The sequence below is a fragment of the Prionailurus bengalensis genome, chromosome C1 (assembly GCF_016509475.1).
Source record: "Prionailurus bengalensis isolate Pbe53 chromosome C1, Fcat_Pben_1.1_paternal_pri, whole genome shotgun sequence".
NCBI classification, from domain to species: Eukaryota; Metazoa; Chordata; class Mammalia; order Carnivora; family Felidae; genus Prionailurus; species Prionailurus bengalensis.
Genome location: NC_057345.1, coordinates 96,357,599 through 96,381,227, shown reverse-complemented (window position 1 = coordinate 96,381,227; position 23,629 = coordinate 96,357,599). Strand labels below are relative to the sequence as shown.

At 37.7% G+C, this 23,629-nt stretch overlaps 1 protein-coding gene across 1 annotated transcript in view; it reads right to left on the bottom strand.

Moving 5' to 3' along the window:
• Positions 1-23,629, bottom strand: part of CTTNBP2NL (CTTNBP2 N-terminal like) — a 53,494-nt gene that overhangs the window by 17,675 nt on the left and 12,190 nt on the right. Inside the window, exons 2-3 of the mRNA XM_043575851.1 lie at positions 23,095-23,218; positions 20,082-20,189 (exon numbers count right to left, since the gene is read on the bottom strand). Coding sequence (XP_043431786.1) covers positions 20,082-20,180 — 99 coding nt within the window. The 5' untranslated portion in view covers positions 20,181-20,189; positions 23,095-23,218. The remainder of the gene's footprint in view (positions 1-20,081; positions 20,190-23,094; positions 23,219-23,629) is intronic.

The window sequence follows — 23,629 nt, the reverse complement described above, 5'->3', positions numbered from 1 at the left end:
GACTGTAATGACTCAAAGGAAAAAGCATTCCTCATACATCTTTCTTCTTCCTATATCCTATATTTCCACTCAAGCCCAAAACATTTAACAGATGTTCACTTTCCAGCTTTTTCCTGATGTCTCAGCTTCTCCTTACTCTTATCATAGTTAGTGAGGTCAATATTTTATTCCGCTGTTAAGAAAATCTATGATTTACTTAGTGTAATCATTTAAGGTAATATTAATTTATACAGTTAGCAAACTGACTTTAAAGTAGAATGAGCTTCAAAGATTCCCTTTGGAGTCAGCTTGCAGCCGCAGATATTTATAAAATCAACTATTTACATAAGGATAGATGACCATTTATTATTATTTGACTAAAGTGCACTAAATTCTTTTGAAGACTAAAAATGGTAAGTTTAGTACAAACAGATATTAAGTGTGATACTTCTAGCTAGTAGGCTGCTTGTTGATAGAATATGGGTAAACAGCTTAATGTAGCTGCTTCAACATTCAAATTCCAAAGAGTCTTATGAAAACTCCTAGTGAAATTGAAATAAATGTATTCAGTTTTGTGGTCTTTGTTCTGTTTTATTTTTGTGTGTGTGGGGAATCTATGTGTGTGGTTGAAACAAATTATATCTATATTCTGGACTGGGTCTATGTAAATAAGTTTCTGAGCTGGGGAAGAAAATGTGTAAAGACAGTCAATAAGTACTGAACAAATTAATGCTCTTGAACATAAATTAGAATTTTAGAATATAACTCTAATGGCACATTAGATCCTAATCTCTTTTATTCAGGATGCTGTATAATGAGAGTTGACATCTATCTCACCATATACAGGATGGATCACAGACCCAAAGATAAAAGGCAAATGGCCAAAAAGCACATGAAAAGGTGCTCAACTCATTAGTGATCAAAGAGATGTAAATTAAAACAATAATAACACTAGAAAGCCACTAGAGGGGTGCCTAGGTGGCTCAGTCGATTGAACTCTGACTTTACCCCAGGTCATGATCTCGTGGGTTTGTGAGTTTGAGCCCTGGGCGCATCAGGCCCTGCTGTCAGCGAGGAGCCCAATTTGGATCCTCTGTCTCCCCTCTCTCTGCCCCCCCCCACTCGTGTGCACATGCGTGCTCTTACTCTCAAAAATAAATAAACACTAAAAAAAATTTTTTTAAAGCCACTAGAAAGGCTAAAGACGGACAACATCAAATGTTGGGAAGGAGATGGAGCAACTAGAACGCTCACCATATTGCTGGTGGGAGTATAAATGGTGTAATTACTTTGGACGTTAATCTGGAAATTAATTATAATGGTAGAAAAACGCCTGTCTGCAGTTAAGTATTTATCCAAAAGAAATGGAAACATAAATCCACAAAAAGATTTACACACAGCTGTCTGAAGCAGCTTTATTCATAACAGCCCCAAACTGGAAACGACCATAATTTCATGGTGAAAAAAATCACAGCAGCAGTCGCCTCTGGGTGTAGGGGAACAAGGAACCAGGAAGGGGCACAAGATGACTTTTTGGTGTGATGGGAATGTTTGTATCTTGATGGGGATGTAGGATGTACGCATTTGTCGGAACTTATTGATCTGCGTATCATCACTTAAGATCTGTGCATTTCACTATACCTAAATTATATCTCTAGTTCAAAAATATAAAAGCACATAATGAGAGTTAAAGGGAAAATGAAGTTATAGTATTATATGCTTTATATATAGCGTTTCAGAAACATGGAATGTTCCAACCAAAGTAATTTTTAATAACAGCAGAAACAATGAAGGAGGTGCTAATACTATATAGTGCTTATTACCTGCCAAGCAGTGTGCTCAGTGTTTTACACATCTAATCTAATCCTAACAACATACCTCTGGAGGTGTACGTCACTTATATCTCCATTTTATAGAAGAAACTGAACACAACTGAACCTTTGTCCCAAGGTCACAAAGCCAAAGTTAGTAGTGGAGAGGTACAATAAATGGTATATAGTAAGTACTGAATTTGTTAGCTGAATGAGTAATACATAAACAGATATTCCCTAGGAATTTGGAGGAATTAATTTCAATTTAGTAGGGGTCCGTCAGTAGCTTAAAAATAAAATAGAACAGAAAACATTGTAGAGCATTGAATGTTGTGAGTAATGTTTCAAGAAACTTTTCTTCTGATCTAAGAATATAGGGGTGTGTATATGTATATGCATACGTGTGTGTGTGTGTGTGTGTGTGTGTGTGTGTGTGTGTGTGTGTTCGTTCCCTGGGTCACAATATAGTCTATTTTTTACTATGTGTCCCTGTCAAAGTATGAAAAACACTAAAATAAAGAATCCAGTTAGTCTGACTCCTGAAGCTATGATTTTAAACAGTTTCGGGGTGCCTGGGTGGCTCAGTCAGTTGAGCGGCCGACTTTGGCTCAGGTCATGATCTCGCGGTTTGTGAGTTCGAGCCCCGCGTCGGGCTCTGTGCTGACAGCTCGGAGCCTGGAGCCTGTTTCAGATTCTGTGTCTCCTTCTCTCTGACCCTCCCCCATTCATGCTCTGTCTCTCTCTGTCTCAAAAATAAATAAACCTTAAAAAAAAAATTTAAACAGTTTAAACTGTCATAAATAAATTCTAAAAGAAGTAATAAGGAATCAATCTTACTGCTTTATTTTAAACTAACGAATGTTATAAATGTCTACAAACCACGACATGTTTGGCCTAACATCAAATATACAAAAATGTTAACAAAAAAAAAAATCTGTGTTATTAGGGTTAGACAACCAAAACAGCACTGGAGAAGTCTGGGAAAATTTTTGGACATATGGCTGATTCACAAGAGCACATGCTTTGAATGCTTTTATTGAACACTTAATGTTTGCTGGGTACTACAAATGCTAAGTGATGTGGGCAATGATAAGAGAAGAGAGATTTGACTAAGTAAGATGAAGTCCTTTGCTCTTAAGGAGCTCAGAATTTGCCAGACAAGTTTAAGGCCTGAGAGCAGAAATAAACACACTGCCTCTGCTTGTTTAAATGTTTTCTAAACAGTATCATTAATGTTTAGAGGAACACCAAGTACAATTTATTTGATCAGGACTTTCTAAGCCTCAGACCTTACACTCAGAAGGAACAGGAAGGAAAAGACCAATCCTGGAAGTGGGCGGGTGCTGGCAGATCAATGGGACTATCAGCAACTTAATGAATCACAGGAAACACCATGACGTTGAGGGGGGCATATAATCCAAAAACTGTCTCTGAAGTATTGCATAAGGAGACCCAGACCGCAGACTATAACCTGAGTGTGATACTTTAAGTAACTATGAACTTGAAAAACTTCATTAGAGGTGTGCTCAGCCTCTTTAACTCACAATGTATTAACAGTGCAGAAACTACTTCAAGGCTAACATAGTTAAAAAGAGCCATAAATAAGATTGAAAGGATTTCTTCTTCTAGTTAGGGGATTCTATGGAGGGAGCTGTATGATTGTGGGATGAGACTTTAAACATTTTTTCGAGGTGAGATTCTTAAATCGCAAACAGTCTGATACTACAAGGAAACGTGGCAAGAAACAAGCTATTCAGAGGAAAGGTCGCAGGAAGAGGGTCCTTATTAGCCTAGCTGAGAAGTACAGAGTGTTCACATTGAGAAGTGTAGCAAGTAAACAGGAATAAGAAGTTTGTGGGGGTAGAGGAGGGTGGCGGGAGTGTACAGACAGGGTCAAATGAAAAAGGGGACTAGGTGTGGTTTGAGAGCCACACACAGTGAGAGCAAGATGTCAGGGCTGGCAAACAGAAGCAGGGACCGTGCTAATTATACATCCTAGTGTGAGAAGGTAGAACAGAGTATCTAGGATGACATATTAAGAGAGATCAAGCTCTATGTCCCAAGTCAGAGGCTGGAAGGGTGGCAACTTCTATTGTCAATGCAGACTAATGTGGAGGGAGGCAGCTAGCTATTCAGTTGGGAAGGATGGTTTGTCTTTAGAGAACAGAAGGGGAAGAGGAGTAAAGAAGCCAGGACCGAGAAGTAAAAGGTGGGCTCTAAGTGCGTGTTTAATGACAATTTTAAATGTGAACCGACAATGCTTATCACTACAGTAAGGTACTGAATAAATACATGGTGAAACCCAGCGTGCTCAAGTTGACCACTAATTACTACTAATTCCAAGTAATCCTAACCCGAGACTGCCTTTGTCTTCATAATAAAAGTCTACTGAGGGGCTTAGCATGGATGGGAAGAACAGGAGTTATTTTTGGAGATACAAGAGTTTTTCCTTTTTACTCTATGGGGTAGCAACACCTTTCAGGAACTTTAAGTGTCGCCATGGACAAGAATGGGATAACCAAGACCCCTTTACCATTTTAATCCCAATGGGAATAGAACAACTGGCTCCATTCTAAGCCTCTAAGACTGCTTCAGTGCTCTTCCTTAAATGACTTCTCTTGGCCTCATGTGGTAGTCATTTGTCCCAGGAAAGGAAGGATTTTTACTTTAAATATTAGTATTATTAGTATTAATATTAGTATTAATACGAATACTAGTATTAGTATTACTAGTATTAGTATTATTAGTATATTAGTATTTTTACTTTAAATAGGTTCCACACCCAGCCTGGAGCCCAACGTGGGGCTTGAAATCAGGACCCTGAGATCAGGACCTGAGCTGAGATCAAGAGTCACTTTACCGACTGAGCCACTCAGGTGCCTCTGAAAGGAAGATTTTTAAAGGGAAAAGTGATCCATTTGGAAAGCAACCAGAGAAGGGGGGATGAGGAAGATTCTGTGGGAGCCAAAAGCAAGAACAAAAACCCACTGGAGAAATGGGAGATAAGTGAATATATTCTGAAAGATAGAGGATATGTGTAATTTAGACAGATGCCCATGGAGGTCCTTAGCTGAAAGTCTGGTAAACCATATTTTTGTATATATCTAGACAGATAAAGAAAGACAAGCAAAGCTGTACTCTTTTTTTTTTTTAATTTTTTTTTAACGTTTATTTATTTTTGGCACAGAGAGAGACAGAGCATGAACGGGGGAGGGTCAGAGAGAGGGAGACACAGAATCCGAAACAGGCTCCAGGCTCTGAGCTGTCAGCCCAGAGCCCGACGCGGGGCTCGAACTCACGGACCGCAAGATCGTGACCTGAGCCGAAGTCGGTCGCCCAACCGACTGAGCCACCCAGGCGCCCCAGCAAAGCTGTACTCTTAAAATGAGTACACAATGAGGCACACAAAGCTCCCGTTACTAATCAGTCAGGGAATGCAGATGACCACATCTCAGTTTGATAGGAAAGGACACCATGGTAAAATGTCAGCTGAAAACTAAAATATGGTTTTTCAAAAAACAAACAAATAAAATATGGTCTTTTTTTTAGATGAACGCATGTGCATAGTGAGCAAAGGTACACATCCCAATTATTTGGTATCCTTTACTACAAACACAGAAACAAACATAAGCAATGATTTCCTGTCTGAAGAACAAATTGTTCCTTCTCAGTACAGGCTGAAATGTAAATAATGTCACCAAGTGGAAATCATCAACAGGAAAAGTAATGAAACTATATTACTATAGTTAAGCCTCTCTTCTCAAAAATATTAATTAGTAAGTGGTAATCTAGAACCTTCAATATACTGAAGTTAGACTTAAAGAGGCTGAACTTATTCTGTCATATAACAAATATTTCTGAAGAACTTCTGAGGTTCTAGGTATTTGGGTGTAGTTCTGAATAGGATTAAGTATCCACCCCTCCATGAGGAGAAATACTAGGCCTAAAGAAGAGAGAGGTGAAAATCTATCATCTGTGATGCGCAGCAGCATGAATTCATACATTTCCATATCATCAATAATCCAGTGCAAAGAAAAAGAAATCACATTAAGTCTGACTCAATTCTACAAAAATTTTATTGGTAAAATAATGTGAGGCAATAAGAACAAAGCCTTCCAAATTTAATAACACGGTCACGTACTCCTATCTACCAACGAGTTCAGTCTTTTGTTGAACAGATAGCTATTGAATTAGATTAAAATAATTTTTTGACGTTATGCGTTATCTTAGAACTCACTAGGTGGAGTTGGCTTTCTGATGCAGAAAATACTTTATGTTGTTGTTAAACAATGGAATATTATGAAGTGCAGATATGAAACAGAGCCAGGAAAAAATACTTTGAAGGGTTATAGGTCTCCTGCTATGATAATAACATTTCTTGAAGTTTTCATCACGTAGTTGCTCATGCATACACTGTCAGCTCTATTTGAGTCCATCACCTGTGAAAGAATCTGCTTTGAAGGAAGAACTTTTAGGTGTCCTGTTCAAAAGCAGAATCTGAAAATTCGTGGGAAATCTACTTTTGCTTTTTTGGGAGACAATCAGGGATGTGATGCTAACAAGCTCATGCTTTACCTAGGCATGCTAGGCTTGTCTCTATCCCCTTAACTGTATTTTAGAATTAATATAGATTTATGCGAGAGGATAAACCAATTAGAAATAAAGACAGTTACAAAGTAAATGTTGTTCTTATTTTCTTTCTTTTTAATATTTTTATTTATTTTTGAGACAGAGAGAGACAGAGCATGAGCAGGGGAGGGGCAGAGAGAGAGAGGGAGACACAGAATCTGAAACAGGCCCCGGGCTCTGAGCTGTCAGCACAGAGCCCCACGCAGGGCTCAAACTCAGACTGTGAGATCATGACCTGAGCTGAAGTCGGACACTGGACCGACTGAGCCACCCAGGAGCCCCAATGTTGTTCTTATTTTCATATTCTATTTCTTAAAAATATAATTTAAAAAATTTATTTCTTTATTTTGAGAGAAAGAGAGAGGGGAGGGGCAGAGAAAGGGAGAGAGAGAATCCCAAGCAGGCTCTGCACCGTCAGCACAGAGCCCACCGAGGGGCTCGATCTGACGAACCTTGAGAACATGACCTGGGCCCAAATCAAAAGTTGGACACTTAACCAACTGAGCTACCCAGGTGCCCCTAATTTTTATTTTAATTTCATCATAAATGAGTATTTTCTCATAAAAGAATTTAATTATGTAGATAAAGCCAAATTCCTTCCTGAATACAAGCCAATGTCTCTACCTCAAGAGTTCTCAGTATAATCAGTATCCTCTCAGACCTTTTCCAAGCATATGCATAAATGTGTGTATGTGTACTTTTTTCATTTATTGTGTCTAGAGATCTAATAAGTCAGTACACTGCTTGTTTTCTTCTCATAAAAAAGAAAGCAGTTACATAATATGGCATAGTAAGGATGTAACAGTTTACATTGATATATTTTACTGACGGATGTTTAGGTTGTTTATAATTTTCCATTCCTGCATTAAACAATACTGCAATGAGCCTCCTTGTGCATAGATGCGAATAGTTTGGTAGAACAGATACATTACTCTGCTTTTCTAAGGAAATAAATGCCCATATAATAAAATTTCCTGCTTCATTCTATATATGCTCCCTGTCCATAAAGATTTTCAGCAAACATACAAGATGGTTTCCTTCTGTCTTTCAAATTTTTCCTATAACTAGCTATACTGAAATACTAAATGATGGACCACAGGCTTTAATTTTACAAGCAACCTCTTTGTCTTTCTTTCTCTTCTCTTTAAGGGGAGCCACTAGAAATAACTTCTGATTAATCCCAAATCACAAGGCTAACACATGCAAAGAAGACACAATAAGAGGAAGTCGAAATAACAGGAATAAGCTGTTTCCCTTTTTTACTTGTTTTAGTTTCAGGCTGAATAAATGCAATGAAATCCCCCACTGTTATAATCTTTTCTGAAGCCTTTCCCCAATGGCTACAGAACGATGTATTCTCTAAATAGGTAGCATTTTACAAGCTAAATTCCCCCTTTCTTTCCTCAAAGTCATACAAAAACCAGGCCACAGAAATATGTCAATTAAATGAGAAATTTGCTTATTTTTTGGAACCTTCACTCTTGAACTGCTAAATGCCATTATTTGTAATATGAATGATGGCATGTGCTAAAAAGTTGTATAGCAAGTAGCTGATATCAGATAATTATTCTTAAGAGCTGTTACACATGGGGCTCAATGTCTTTCTTTCTTTTTTCCTTTCTTTCTTTCTTTCTTTTTCTTTTCTTTTCTTTTCCTTTCTTTTTTTTTTCTAATGTTTATTTTTGAGAGAGAGAGAGAGAGAGAGAGAGCACACCAGTGGAAGAGGGGCAGAGGATCCGAAGTGGGCTCTGCAATGTCAGCAGAGAGTCTAATGCGGGGCTTGAACTCATAAATGAGCCGTGAGATCATGACCTGAGCGGACATCAGATGTTTAACCAAGCCACCCAGGCACCCCACAATGTTTTTCTGATGCAAGAAAAGACACTTAATCACTTAAGAATGCAGTCTACTTTTTTTTTGTAACTACCTGACTCATAAACAGCCCATATATATGACCAGCCTTTCCTGCTTCTTTTGGCTCTTCTCTGCTAGTGTACCCACCACTGAACCTGGTAACATACATGCCTTTTAGTAATTTCATTCCCTTTCCGGGACAGAACATTTTTGGGGAGCTCCTACCATTCTCAAAGGAACCAAGTCAAGGGGAAGCAAAGAAGAGGCTTTGTGAGATGTATTTCCCTATGCTCACTTTTCTGTGCATTTTTTTTTCACTTACTATATCTTAGAGAATGTTATACATAAAGATTTCTCATTCTCTTTAATGACTGCATAGTATTCTGTTGTGTAATCATACCACAATTTACTTGGTCAGAACCCTACTAATACACACACAAGTTATTTCCAGCATTTTGTTGCTATGACCAATATTGCAATAAATGTCCTTACACATACACTTTGTTATATAGGCCTAAGTACATCTGTAGGATACATTTCTAAAAGTAGATAATGAAACTAGGTTAGTAGGATCACAATCTGCCTTTAACGAAAAATAAAGTATAAAAAAAAAAGAAAATAGTGTAGTATAGTATGACATGGTATAAATATTATAGTAAGACATAGAGTTACTATATATTTTGTGAAATTTTTGTTTTAGTCGATACATATATGTGGGTGGGTATGGACGTCCTGAACTGTGACAAAATGATGGAACGTATTTCAAAATGTTTAAAAGATACCTCTTTAGACTCGGTATGATGAAAAGGTATTTTTATCATAGCCTCCTTTCTTCTCCCCTTAAACTCTATGATCTTTTTATTGCATAGCTTGGGAGCTTAGGTCGGTTTTCAAGCAGAGACAGTTGAGTTATTTAGAGTGGGTTGGAAAAGAATATCAACAATATCAGGAAAAACAAACAGGGAAGAATTTAACTGTAGTTCTAATTAGCTCTAGTATCTTTCCCTACAAAGTGAATAATATGTGACTAAATTATTTTCTTAGGGCATAACTATTAATAAACAGAAATCTGAACAAGAAGCTGTTGTATAAAATTATTGCTACCTAAAAGCAAGTATTTCTAATTCTAAAGTAATTTACATATAATACAGAAGTTTTAAAGAAAAAAATTAAAATTTGCATACGATTCCACTACTCAGGGACAACCACTATTAACACCACAACTACAAATTTCAATCTATTTGTTTGAGTCCTTTTTCTGTGTATACACACATGCACACATGTAATTCTTATGATCAAGATTAAAGGATATATTTTATGTTATGACCTGCTTTGCAAATTTAGCATTACACTGTAGGAACATTATTACTATGTCATTAAAACTTTTTCATATGCATCATGTTTTAAAATAGCTGTGTAACAGTCCACCACATGAATATATTACTAATTCACGTAGCCATTAACCAAGGGTTACTTTTTATAAAGAATCAATTGGAACTAGATCAATATAACTATGTTATCATGAGCTGTTTGAAGGTAATTGGAAGTAATTTATAGAAAATTTTTTCTGTAAGTAGATTTTTACATAAAGCCATTTAGACTACAGCAACTCTCCTCAATAAATAGGTGTTCTGAGATTAGTAAATTTAATAAAAGAAACCAGTATTGAATTTTTAACTCAAAAACATAACAGAGAAGTAATACTATGTCTACCTATTCTGCAATAACTCACTCTGGAGCAGCATTCAGATGTAGGGTTGTTGCCTATAAATAAATCCTCTTTAAAATGAATTATCTTCCTGTGGTCCAAATTAAGAAATAATTAGGAAATAATAAAGAAACGGTATATATATTTTTTCTAAATGTTGATTTAAGAGAGTGTATGCATGCAGGTACCAGTGGGGTTAGAGCAGAGAGAAAGGGAGAGAGAGAATCCTAAACAGGCTCAGGTGCTGTCAGTGCAGAGCCCTACATGGGGCTGGATTTCACGAACGTGAACCGCGAGATCATGACCTGAGCCAACATCAAGAGTCGGAAGCTCAACCGACTGAGATACCCAGGCACCTCAAGTATACTTGGGTGTCTATTTCCTGACTAGTCATATGACATACTAAAATACAATTTAAATCATTCAACATGAAAAGATAATCTTTAATCTTCAATTAGATTACTTCTGTTACTGCTAGGAAAGAGATAATAATATTCTATCAGAAGGTGAAAAATGAACATGATGTTTGTTTTTGCCTCTTTAGAAAAATTATTTATCCAAAATAATAAATAAAATTATTTATCAAAAAATAAGAAGGTAATAGGCTATTAAAACTAATAAAGACAAAGGATAAAAGCAGCTTTAAAGGGAACAGTGCATAAAGCACCAGAAGTATTCTGTTTTTTTTTTTTGAGATGTTTATGATTTTTAAATTACTATTAAGTTTTGCCATTGGAAAAATAATTACTGAACTCTATTCAGCAGAATTTTAAAAATTAAATTACAGAATTATAGTTTCTAAAAAGTAGTAGAGCAAAGCTGAAAAAGCTACTACACATCACACTACTTGATCAAGAGAAGGTCAATAAGGGGATGAAGCTCTTTCTCAGATATTATTTCAGACACAGAGCAAGGACATAACCAATTATCTTCTCAATTGATACAGCAAAAGCACAGGACAAAATCCAATATTCATTCCTGATAAAAACTCAGCAAATTAGGAATGGAAAGAAATAGCCTCAACTTGATAAAGAACATCTGTGAAAAACTTACAGCCAACATCATATTTAATGATGAAAAACTGAGCATTTTCCCCCTTTCCCCTTGTCAAGAACAAGACAACGATATTCTCACCACTCTGACATAGTACTGGGGGTTCTAGCCAATGCAATAATGCAAGAAAAATAAAAAGCATTTAGATTAGAAAAAAAAAAAAGTAGAACTGTCTTTACTTGCAGTCATGATTATTTGTAGAAAATCCAATTATTTGTATAAAATAGCTTTTTATAAAAAAGCTATTAGAACTATTAAGTGAGTGTAGCAAGTCTGCAGGATAATGAATCTATATGAAATCGATTTTATTTTTGTATAACAATAGCAGTCAGAAATTAAAATTAAAAAACAACACCATTTATAATATCATAAAAAATAGGAAATAGGGATAAATCTGACAAAAGATAGGAAAGACCTATACACTAAAAACTATAAAGCACTGCTGAGAGACCTAAATAAATAGAGAGAAATACCATTGTCATGGATTAGAAAATATAATATTGTTAGATGTCTATTCTCCCCAGATTTATCTATAGATTCAATGCAATCCCAATAAAAATCCCAATATGATTTTTGGAGAAACTGATGAGCTGATTCTAAGATTCATATGTAAATGCCAAGGAGCATGAATAACCAAAACAACTTTGAAAAAAACCCCACAAGTTGGAAGATTAACACTATCTTATTTTAAGATTTACCACAGTAATCAAGAAAATATGGTACTGGCATCAAGGTAAATCAATGGAACGAAACAAAGAGTCCAGAAACAAACCTACAAATATATGGAAAACTGATGTGATAAAGATGCCAAGGTCATTCTACAGAGGAAGGATAGTCTTTTCAACAAATAGTGTTAGAACAATTGGACATCCATATGAAAAGACTTTGATCCATATGTTGTACTATATAATATATTAATTAATTGAAGTTGTATCATAGATCTAAGTGTAAAGCTTAAAACTATAAAATTACAGAAAAAAAAAAAACATAGGAGGAAACCTTTCTGACCTTGGTTTAGGAAAAGAAGCAAAATCCATAAAAGAAACATTGATAAATTGGATTTCATTAAAATGAAAAACTTTTGCTCTTCAAAAGATATAGTTAAGAGAATGAAATGACAAGCCACCAACTAGGAGAAAATATTTGCAAGATATGTATCTAATAAATGACTTGGATCTAGATAGATCAGAAATCCTCAAAACCCAATAATGAAAAAACAACTCAATTTTAAAAATGGCCAAAATTTTGAACAAATCAGAGAACAATACAGATGGTGAAAAAGTTCATGAAAAGATGCTCAACATCATTAATCAAAAAGGAAATGCAAAATAAAACTACAGTGAGATATTATATACCTATGAGAAAGGCTAAGATTAAAAAGAGTGGCCATACAAGATGCTGATGAGGGTGTGGAGCAACGAGACTTAGACATGACATACATGACAGGTGGGAATGTAAAGTGACATGACCACTTTGGAAAACAGTTTGGCAGTTTCTTAAAACAACAACAACAACAACAACAACAACAACAACAACAACAGCAACAATAGACATACACCCACTAGGTAATACAGCCATTCCATTTGTAGGTATTTATCCAAGAGAAATGAAAGCATATGTCTATACAAACCCTGGTATGTGAATGTTCAAAGCAGTTTTATTTGCAGAAGTCCCAAACTGGAAACAATGAAAATGTTCATCAACCGATGTGGAGCATACATACAATAGAACACCACTTAGTAATAAAAGGAATGAACTATTAATACAATAAAAACATGGATAAATCTTGGGGCGCTTGGGTGGCTCAGTCGGTTGAGCATCTGACTTCGGCTCAGGTCATGATCTCACAGTTTGTGGGTTCAAGCCCCGCATCAGGCTCTGTGCTGACTGCTTGCTCAGAGCCTGGAGCCTGCTTCAGATTCTGTCTCCTTCTCTCTCTGCCCCTCCCCCGCTCACGCTTTGTCTTACTCTGTTTCTCAAAAATAAATAAAATGTAAAAAAAAAAAAAAAAAAATTAAAAAAAAAACATGGATACATCTCAAGATAATCACACTGAGTGAAATAACAGGACAAAAAAGGGTACATTTTATAGGATTCTACCTATATAAAATTCTAGGAAATGTAAACTAATCTCTAGTGGATTAGTGGTTTGGGTGCGGATGTAGGAAGGAGTGGGGATGGTTACGTAAAAGGGTTACAGAGGAATATTTGCAAGGGGAGATTGGATATATTCATTATCTTGATTGTAGTAATGGTTTCATGAGGGAATACATCTATACATTGATACTTATCAATTTATATACGTTAAATATATGCAGCTTACTGTATGTCAATTATACCTCAATAAGCTGTTTAGAAAAACAAAATATAGGGGCGCCTGGGTGACTCAGTTGGTTGACAGTCTGACTTCAGCTCAGATCATGATCTCATGGTTCATGAGCTTGAGCACTGTTTCGGGGTCTGTGCTGACAGTTCAGAGCCTGGAGCCTGCTTCGGATTCTGTCTCCTCCTCTCTCTGCCCCTCCCCTGCTTGTGTGCACACTGGCTCTCTCTCACTCTCTCTCAAAAATAAACATTAAGGGGCGCCTGGGTGGCACAGTCGGTTGGGCGTCCGACTTCAGCCAGGTCACGATCTCGCGGTCCGTGAGTTCGAGCCCCGCGTCGGGCTCTGGGCTGATGGCTCAGAGCCTGGAGCCTGTTTCCGATTCTGTGTCTCCCTCTCTCTCTGCCCCTCTCCCGTTCATGCTCTGTCTCTCTCTGTCCCAAAAATAAATAAACGTTGAAAAAAAAATTAAAAATAAAATAAAATAAAATAAACATTAAAAAAATGAAAAAAAAAAAAAAGAACAACAAAGTATAACAACAGTATGCCAAATCAAACAATAGAAAAATACACAAAGAAATCAATGGGAAAAAAAATCGATTCTAAAAAGGCTTCCACATTGTCCCTGTATTTCCTGTTTTCATTATAGGGGTGAGGGGGGATATAACATAACATCTGTTTCATGCCCCAGAACACACCCTTAACCCTTGCTGTCTGAAAATACACACTTTTGGTGGTGGGGGTAAGGATAGATCAACTCAAAGCCAACAATTCCTGTAAGAAACACAAGCTAAAGTATAAGCCCTGTTGACAACAAAGACTTAATCTAAAGATTAATCTTTCTTATGAAGAACAGCATTATTATCAGTATTTCTTGCTTTATGGAATATACTTTTGTTCCAAAATGGGTGGACTGTAAAACCTATATTCTAATAATAAGAAGAGTAAATGAACACTGAGCACCTCAAATAGCATTTGGTATCTCATTTAATCCTCCCCAAACCCGTATCATTTTACTGATAAAGCTTACAGGGTAAATAACTGGCCTAATGTACACGATTAAATAGTAGTGTGCTAACCTTTTGATTTGAAAGCTTCATGCTCTTAACAGCTACACTTAACTGAATATTCTAATTGATAGTTTGTAGACTACCTAGTAATTATCTTTATGTTTCTTTTTTTGAAAAGCTAGGATTTCATTTATGTACTTTACTCAGAGAGAGTAGGAATTAAAAATATCAGCCAATCCACTAAATAAATAAATAAATAACAAAATATGTCCCAAACAGCCCACTGATTTCTTTCTTTTTCTCTTTCTTTTTTTTTTTTTCTTTCTTTCTTTCTTTCTTTCTTTCTTTCTTTCTTTCTTTCTTTCTTTCTTTCTTTCTTTCTCTCTTAGTTTATTTATTTATTTTTGGGGGGGGGAGGAGCAGAGAAAGGGGGAGAGAGAATCCCAAGCAGACTCCACACTCAGCACAGAGCCTGACATGGGGCTTGGATGCTCAACCAACTGAGCCACCCAAGTGCCCTTATTTTCCAAAAATTTTAAATGGCCATGATGTCCTCTGTCTTCTTCTGGAGTAGTCAGTCCTTGCTGGGAAGCCATCTCCCAGATCTGCTTGGAATTAATGAGCTGAGGCTTTCTTGCTCAACTGTGTGATTCCACCCCAGCTTCCCCTAGACAGTTGGTTCATGAGCAATGTAATTTGCTTTTGATGTGGAAGGGACTCCTATAGTGTTCTTATTCATGAAGACAAACTGGTCAAAGAGAAAGACTTTCATAAAGAATGTTTTTCTCTGACATAATCCCTTGTAAAACAGAAAATCACTTTATATAAAAGTTCAATTAGGACCAAATACAGTATAAATGGCCTCTGTAACAATTAGACTTGAAATACAGAAGAGCTGAATATGACACTATTTTCTACTGACTTTCCTGGTTCCATGCCAAACATGTCTTGGCTGCAACAGAAGAGTGAGGAGGCTTTTATATCTTGGAGAGAAAAAGAACATAACCACAGTGGGGGCTCTAGAAGGGTGTAGTTGCAATCTGGCACTTTAGCAGAGATTCTGGAAAATGAATGAAGCTCTTTTATAATTATAACTCTGTATGTAGGATCTGGGAACTTTATAATAAATATAACCCTATAACCCTATATAAATGCAACCCTTGCCAATGTGACCTACTATTTATTTAGCAGCAACAGTGAACCATATGGTTTTATTCAGAGATGCAAGGTTGAAGAACAGATTTTATGTCCAGGAAAAAAAATCTATTTTGAAGGTAAAGAGGGAAAGACAAAGGTAAGCTCTTTTACTTAAACAGAAAGAAAAAAAACCCATCATAACTATTTCAAAATCTTTTCAACCCACTAAGCATGAATTACTAAAGAATAATAAAGGAAGAAAATTAGTAAGCTGCCTTATTAGTCCAAGAAGTCCAACAAGTTGTCAAACAAGAATTATAGAAATTATAACAGTAAAATCTTTATAGGTTACAGAACCCAAACAAATAAACAAAAATAAAAAACAAAAAGCTACTCTACAAATAAAAAGAGAGTTCATTTGAACTTTAAGAATCTTGTATTGGCAGTTGCTTTTCTTGAAGGCCTGAAACAGTTTTGACCCCAGCTGCTACTTACTTTATCTAACAATAGACTGCTTCAAGACGTATCACTTCTGGCCAAGCTATTCATTTCAACTTAAACTGCATGTAGCTCAAGCCTCAGAAGATAACTTTATCACCTCCGAGCCATATGCAGACTAAACACAACACTTGTGCCTGATTCTGAATGGTATCTTATATCCAAAAGTTCCCTTAATTATAGCTCTTCCTTCTCAAGCTGCTCTTTCAACTTGTCAGAAGCTGCCTAAAGTCACTCACATTGGATCTAGGCAGAAAAAATATATTTTAGGAAAACATGTGCAACACGGACCGACACATCTGTTGACGTTAAAACCAGAAGGCAGTGTGTTGCGGCCACATGAGAACAAGCTGTAAAATTTAGTAATTCACAACATTCACTTTAAAATGTTATGGCAATCTTTTATTTATTTATTTATTTATTTATTTATTTATTTATTTATAATTTTTTAAGTTTATTTATTTATTTTGAGAGAGATAGTGTGAGTGGGGAGGGGCAGGGGGGCAGGGAGAGAGAGAGTGGGGGGGAGGGGGCGTGGAATCCCAAGCAGGCTCTGCACTGTCAGCACAGAGCCTGATGTGGGGCTCGAACTCAGTAAACCCTGATATCATGACCTGAGCTGAAATGGAGAGTTGGACACTTAACTGACTGAGCCACCCAGGAGCCCCTTATGGCAATCTTTTAAAGCAACAAATCACAATGGCACCGTCATGTCCTCTATTCAACAAATATTTATTGAGTGTCTATATGTTAGGCACTAAGCTGGGTGCTGAGGGTATAATGATTAGCAAAATGGGCACACAAAAGCTCTACAGGTTTGTGTGGTTTCTGAGGCTGAAAAGCAAAGAGAAGGTAAGGTCAGCCTGATTTTTCCATTAGAGGCAGCCAGCCCCCTACCCCTACCTCAGTTGTGGAAGGGTTGAAGTCCACAAGTTTCTATAAAAGTCAACTGTAATCTGTAGGGGGAACCGCTTCCTGGAGTCCTCCTGCCCATAGCGGTAGATTCTCAGGTGAGTCTGTTTAACACATTACCAAACTATTGTAGTTTTCTAAAATCTGATTGCTATTTATAATGGCTCCTAGAAAATGCTTTCTGGGTTTTAAAAGGAGCCATCACCATGAACCAAGAGCTTCCTGGTGCAGCCCAGGCAGTGACCTCTTCGGGTTTTAAGCTGATGACGCCTATCCACACGAGAGCCAGGGTCACAGATGAGAACCAAGAGAAAGAAGTGGGAAAACAACAGGCAATAGGAGTGAGGATTGAGGAATGAGCTCAAATTTTCCCCAATTCTTTTTTCTCTTCTCTTCATTGAGCAGATAAACCCGGGATAAAAAATGGGAGGGTGTCCTGGGTTTAACCAGGTTAGGACTACTGGTAACAATGGGATAGGGTTATGAAAAATAGAATAGTTTCCAGCGATGTACAAGGAAAGACAGAAAATTCACCAATAGTGACAAAAGGGAAGGCCCGTGGAGGTGGCAAAAATGAATCACCAGCCAGAGTGAACATTTATATGCAATATGTGCTGGCAGGGGAGTCATTAAAAAACTAGGCACTGTTGAGGGCAAACTAGAGGCATCCATTCATATTATTAGCAACCAATGACCATTCCTTGGATATGGCATATACGATATGCACTGAAAGAATATACATAAAGGGAAAAAAAATGAATCCTACACTGTTGGGAGTATTTGCAATGCCGGGCAAATACTTGCAGTGTTACACACAAATGCTAGTTATTAATCATTTATTCTTATCTCAGAGAAGGAAGCTTGCTCCAGAGAGACTAAATGACTTGACCAAAGTCATAGTTCTAATTACTGGTATGGAAGGCAAAGACTCAGGCAATGACCTTTAACGTATGTGCCTTGGCACGTGTCGAAGCCATAAACATGTGATCCCCTGGGAAGCCATGCAAACCAAGACTGAAGTAAGCAGGGAAAGGAAGAAAATATGACCGACTCCAACCCCCCACATCAGAAGGGAATCACCTCATGCACTCTAGAGAGGGAAACCACTGGAAATTACTTATCACACGTTACAAAGCCACGAGGGAAAGCCAACAAACAAAAATCCAATAGTTTTCAGTGATAAACTACCCTAAGGCATATTTATTAGACAGAAATGTCAGTCTTTTTCGGTCAGCCTTGAAAGACAAACTAGCACGTCACTTTAAATTTAATAGCATATAGAAATAACAGGTTTAGATTTTATTTTTATCACAATTATAATTTCAGAGTAATCCAAGAAAAGACTACCCAGGTTTGACTAAATGAACACATTTACTCTTCTATCACTGCAGGAAGGGAAAAGGCAAGCTAGAGAAGAGAAAAGCTACAGCTTTTTGTATGAACTCGACTGAGTGGTTACTGTTAGCTACTCAGGAAATCACCGATTCTCTGAGCCTCCTGGAATGGCAATGAGAAAATTATCTTTGTTGCTATAAAAAATGTCTTCAACAATGGAGGGTCATATGAACACATATGAAATATTAATGCAATATTTAAGAAGGAGCTAGGATAATTTTGAAAAGGGAAAACAACAAAGTACTTCATAAACCTTTTACCAGTGAGCTTCAAAATGTACACTGATAACAGAGAACAAACTGAGGGTTGGTGGGGGTGGGGCAAATGGGTGATGGGCATGAAGGAGGGCACTTGCTGGGATGAGCACTGGGTATCATATGTAAGTGATGAATCACTGGGCTCTACTCCTGAAGCCAGGACTACACTGTATGTTAACTAACTTGAGAAGAAAAAACAAAACAAAACAAAACAAAACCAGATGTATATTGATACAAGCTCTAACTACAACTGGAAACTACAAAAATCTTGTTAGATCCTTAGACTGGGTGCATTTTGCAGGGGCTCTGCTCTCTCCAGCATGCTCAAGTCTCTCTCCTTTGGTCACTTGTCCTCATTCTCCTCCTCCTGCTGCTCAGATACTCTTACTGTCTTTTCTTCGCCTCTCCAAGTCTGATCTCAGGACACATTGGGAAACATTCTTACAGAGGTGTAAGGGATTCACAATACCTGAGTTATACTCCCTTGTATTTTTTCTTTTTTTAAAAAAAATTTTTTAAACATTTATTTATTTTTGAGACAGAGAGAGACACAGCATGAACAGGGGAGGGTCAGAGAGAGGGAGACACAGAATCTGAAACAGGCTCCAGGCTCTGAGCTGTCAGCACAGAGCCCGACGCGGGGCTCGAACTCACAGCCCTCACGGACCGTGAGATCATGACCTGAGCTGAAGTCGGCCGCTTAACCGACTGAGCCACCCAGGCGCCCCTCCCTTGTATTTTTTCAATTAGACTTTGTTTTTTATTTTTTTTTTTAATTTTTTTTCAACATTTATTTATTTTTTGGGACAGAGAGAGACAGAGCATGAACGGGGGAGGGGCAGAGAGAGAGGGAGACACAGAATGGAAAACAGGCTCCAGGCTCCGAGCCATCAGCCCAGAGCCCGACGCGGGGCTCGAACTCCCGGACCGCGAGATCGTGACCTGGCTGAAGTCGGACGCTCAACCGACTGCGCCACCCAGGCGCCCCTAGACTTTGTTTTTTAGAGCAGTTTTAGGCTTACAGAAAAATTGAGTGGAAAGTAGAGTTTCCATATAACACACACCCACTTCCCCCCCTTGTGTCTTAGCAGATATCACACACTAAAACAAACGAATCCTTCAACAGGGGTCTAGAAAATCCAGAGATGGTCTTCATGGAGTCCTTTATCTCCCAGATATTATACACTGAATTTTGGCATATGGCTGTATATATATGTTTTTAGGAAGCAGGTTTCATCAGGTTCTGAAGCAATTGGCATTCAAAAATGGCTAAGGCCTCTAAGCTAAAAAAATGACGTTCAAGATCCAGACTAAAGGAAATATTTTGGAGTCAGAAAGGCTTTACCAGTGTCCCTAAAATCATACCACGCAAGGTAGCTGCGGGAGCAAGTATCAGTATGTATATCCAGGCCTCTAACTTCAACAGGGGCTATAGAAATACCTTGGTTAAAGAAATTACAACCAATGCAACGACTTTCAAAACATACGATGACCTCTTTTTTTCTTTTAACATACCTTTAAAGCCTCTATCACAAGGTCCCTTGCTTCAAGCTCTCCTTCAAGAATACTGAATAGTGTTAGGAGTTCAGGCTTGCTGAGTTTTTCCAGATTCATCCTGAAAGCCTAAAACAAAGACAATGATCAGACAATCTCCAGAAGACAGAGTTGGTTTGATATGGCTAAGGAAAAAAAAAATAAAGTGAGTCACACAAGGAAAGAGCCACAATCACAGCATAAAATGCCTTAAGGCAGCAAATGGTTAGAATTAAGTTTAAAAAAAAAATGGGAGCTTTCTGATGTTAATCATAAACTGAGCAGTAAGAGAAAATAAAATTCACCTTAAGTATGAATTTCGTCATCACTCACAAGGATCAATTTTCCATCATTTTTCCTCCAGGCATATTTACAAACATCCTGGGAGGTCTCAGAAAGAATTAGTCACTAGTTTTGTTCACCAGAAGTGCAGGTAAAATTGTGTTACAGTGAATACTATTTCACCGAAAAATTGTTAGAGCATGAAAAGATTTCTCAGTGTTAGATAACCGAATTCCTAAACTGTATATAAAACATTCTGGCATCCCTCTGAAGTTGGTTGAAATGAAATTTAAGCAAAGAGAATGTCCGGTGGCAGTATGGGAGAAATTTTTCTTTTAAACTGTCTGTCTACTTTCACAGGGAACCTCGGTGCAACCATATACAAACACACTTTTACGTAGTTTCTCAAAATATATTGCCGTTTAAACATCTTCATTGGACAGGCTACTACTAACTGAATTTATCTGACTCCCCAAGTTCCCGTTTCTGTGAAGTCCTGCCTCTTTTGAGACACGTTAAATGGCAAACCACATAGCACAAACTCAATCCTTTCCACAAGATTAATTTCTCAAAAGCCACATATAGACAGAAGTTAGATTGCCAGACAATTTTCAAAGGGTCTTCTGACAGGGTGCACAGTGAGATACATTTTTGAACTTCCAAAGCTGAGTAAATACTCCTTTCCTTCTTCTGTACTGTACTTGCAAATTGTCACTTCCATATAGTTTTCTTTAAAGGGAATTGCAACATGACAAGTTCACACACCCTCCCGTAATTCCCAACTCTTATGAGCACATTAAATTTTAGGAGGCACACAAAAGAGTCATTGATTCCTTCCAGACCTACTGCCTCTAAGTGCAGGAAAGCATGTAGGAAAGGCACACTTCACTGTGTTGTCAGATTATGTTCCAGGACATGCTGTACAAATCTTTTGCCACATGACAAAATATGTTCAATCAAACTTCCGCTCTGCTGACTTTCTAACTACTGAGTTTTAGCAACTAGTGAGTGATCCTCACTTCAGCATTACAGAAGACATCTCACAACAGGTATTTTACAAATAAATAAAAACAAAAACAAAACCCCACACCTAATAAAGCTACACTTAATTTAAGCTATGTCGGGAAGAGGGGCGCCTGGGTGGCTCAGTTGTTTAAGTGTCCGACTTTGGCTCAGGTCATGATCTCATGGTTTGTGTGTTCGAGCCTCACGTCAGGCTCCGTGCTGACAGCTTGCTCAGAGCCCAGAGCCTGTTCTGGATTCTGTCTCCCTTTCTCTCTGCCCCTCCCCGGCTCACACTCTGTCTCTGTCTCTCTCAAAAATAAATAAACATTAAAAAAAAAGGTATGTTGGAAAGAGCATGCAGCTTCGCAGACGGATGTCAGGTCTGCATCTTCAAGTCTGCATCTTCTAGTTGTGGGATTTCTTTTTCTTTTCTTTTTTTTTTTTTACGTTTATTTATTTTTGAGAGATAAGAGAGAGACAGAGCATAAGTGGGGGAGGAGCAGAGAGAGAAGGAGACAGAGAATCCAAAGCAGGATCCAGGCTGAGTTGTCAGCACAGAGCCCGACGCGGGGCTCGAACTCAAAAATCAGTTGAGTCACACTGGTTTCTTAGATAAAACCCTTCCCCCTCTTCCTGAAGGTTTCATATTTTAATATCTCAGAAATTATAAAGCAGAGGGAAAATCTCATCATTTTAAGCCCATCCTCTTCCCTCCCATGATGTTCAGCAGAATAATGGGCATCTGTGAAGGTACTCTGTAAATACCAACTACACTGAGTAAATCAACTGGATGGAGAAGCACCAAAGTAAAGATGATGGTGTTCAGACATATTCTTTTTTCCTTCAGTATCTTTGTAGTCCTTAAATACTCTTAGTTAGAGATCTAAAACTGGGGCTTAAGGGAGCAATGTGATGTGAGTAAAGCATGACAGACGGGGTGGGGTGAGGAGTATACAATTTTAGTCTGAGTTCTGCTACTAAGCAACTCTGTGGCTTTGAGGACAAAAAGTACCCAGTTAGACTGGCACGCAGTCTCCTCACAGGTAAAATCAGCCTAGATAATCTCTAAAGTCCTTCTTGGTTCCATTTAAGCTTTCATGGGTAAAAATCAGGAATTGTTAGAGAATCCAATGAACTAAGACTAAAGTGAATATACAAAGAACTAAAACCGACTGTACCTAAATCAAAGTCTTGGATCTGCTGTAATAAATACACATCCTCATAAAGGAGTAAAATTGAAACACTCTTTAGAGCCACTTTAATTATAAAGGAGTCCAGCCCTGACAAGAAAAAATTCCATTCTTTGTCAATGGTATAAAGAATAATATTCTTGTTATCTACATTTATAAATCACTTCTGCACACAAATTTCAATATCTGGCACATCCTGCCAATATGTGCCCATTCACCCAGCTTAGTGTCTACATGAAGTGAAGACAATGCAAATCTGACACAGGAGGAAGAAAAGGGCCACAGCTACGTGACTGAAAAGCAATAGGTCTGTTTGCACATGTTCCCATAACCTTTCTTTATCAATATTAAAATTCAACAGTTCTTTGCTGTTCTTTATTATTTGAATCTAATCTCAATACACAAGACATCATGATAAATTTAATATATGAAAGATAGTAAAACCGTACTGTTGCAGGATGACGGTGATATTCCTGGGAGTGGGGACGGAAGTGGGGGTGGGGGGGGGTGATACTGACCTGATAATCGGTGGTCACACTTTAGTCCTCAAGTATAAATTCTCAAGGTTTTCTTCAGTTAAAATTTGGGAAAATTGACAAATATACTCAAAATGCCATCAGCATGGTGGAAAAGTGTCCAATGCTGCAAAATAATAAGAAATTTATTGTCTATGTGACCATACTATAAACGATTTGATAAATCCCATGAATGTCAACTGTCATTGCAGCTGGTAAGGCCTGACAGGTGTAGGTTGACACAGAAAGAAGAAAATAGCCACTTATTCAAGTTGAGGCTGAGTAATATAGGAAACATACCATGAATCTCACTTCCCTTTTGCAATTATCATTAGGGAAGGTGAGGGCTTTCAAAATCTTTTTTTTAATGTTTATTTATTTTGAGAAAGAGTGCACGCGAGTGGGGGAGATGCAGAGAATGAGGGAGAGAATCCGAAGAGGGCTCTTTGCTGACGCAGGGAGGGTGAACTCAATCTCATGACCTCATGACCTGAGCCCAAATCAAGAGTCAGACACTTAACCAACTGAGCCACCCAGG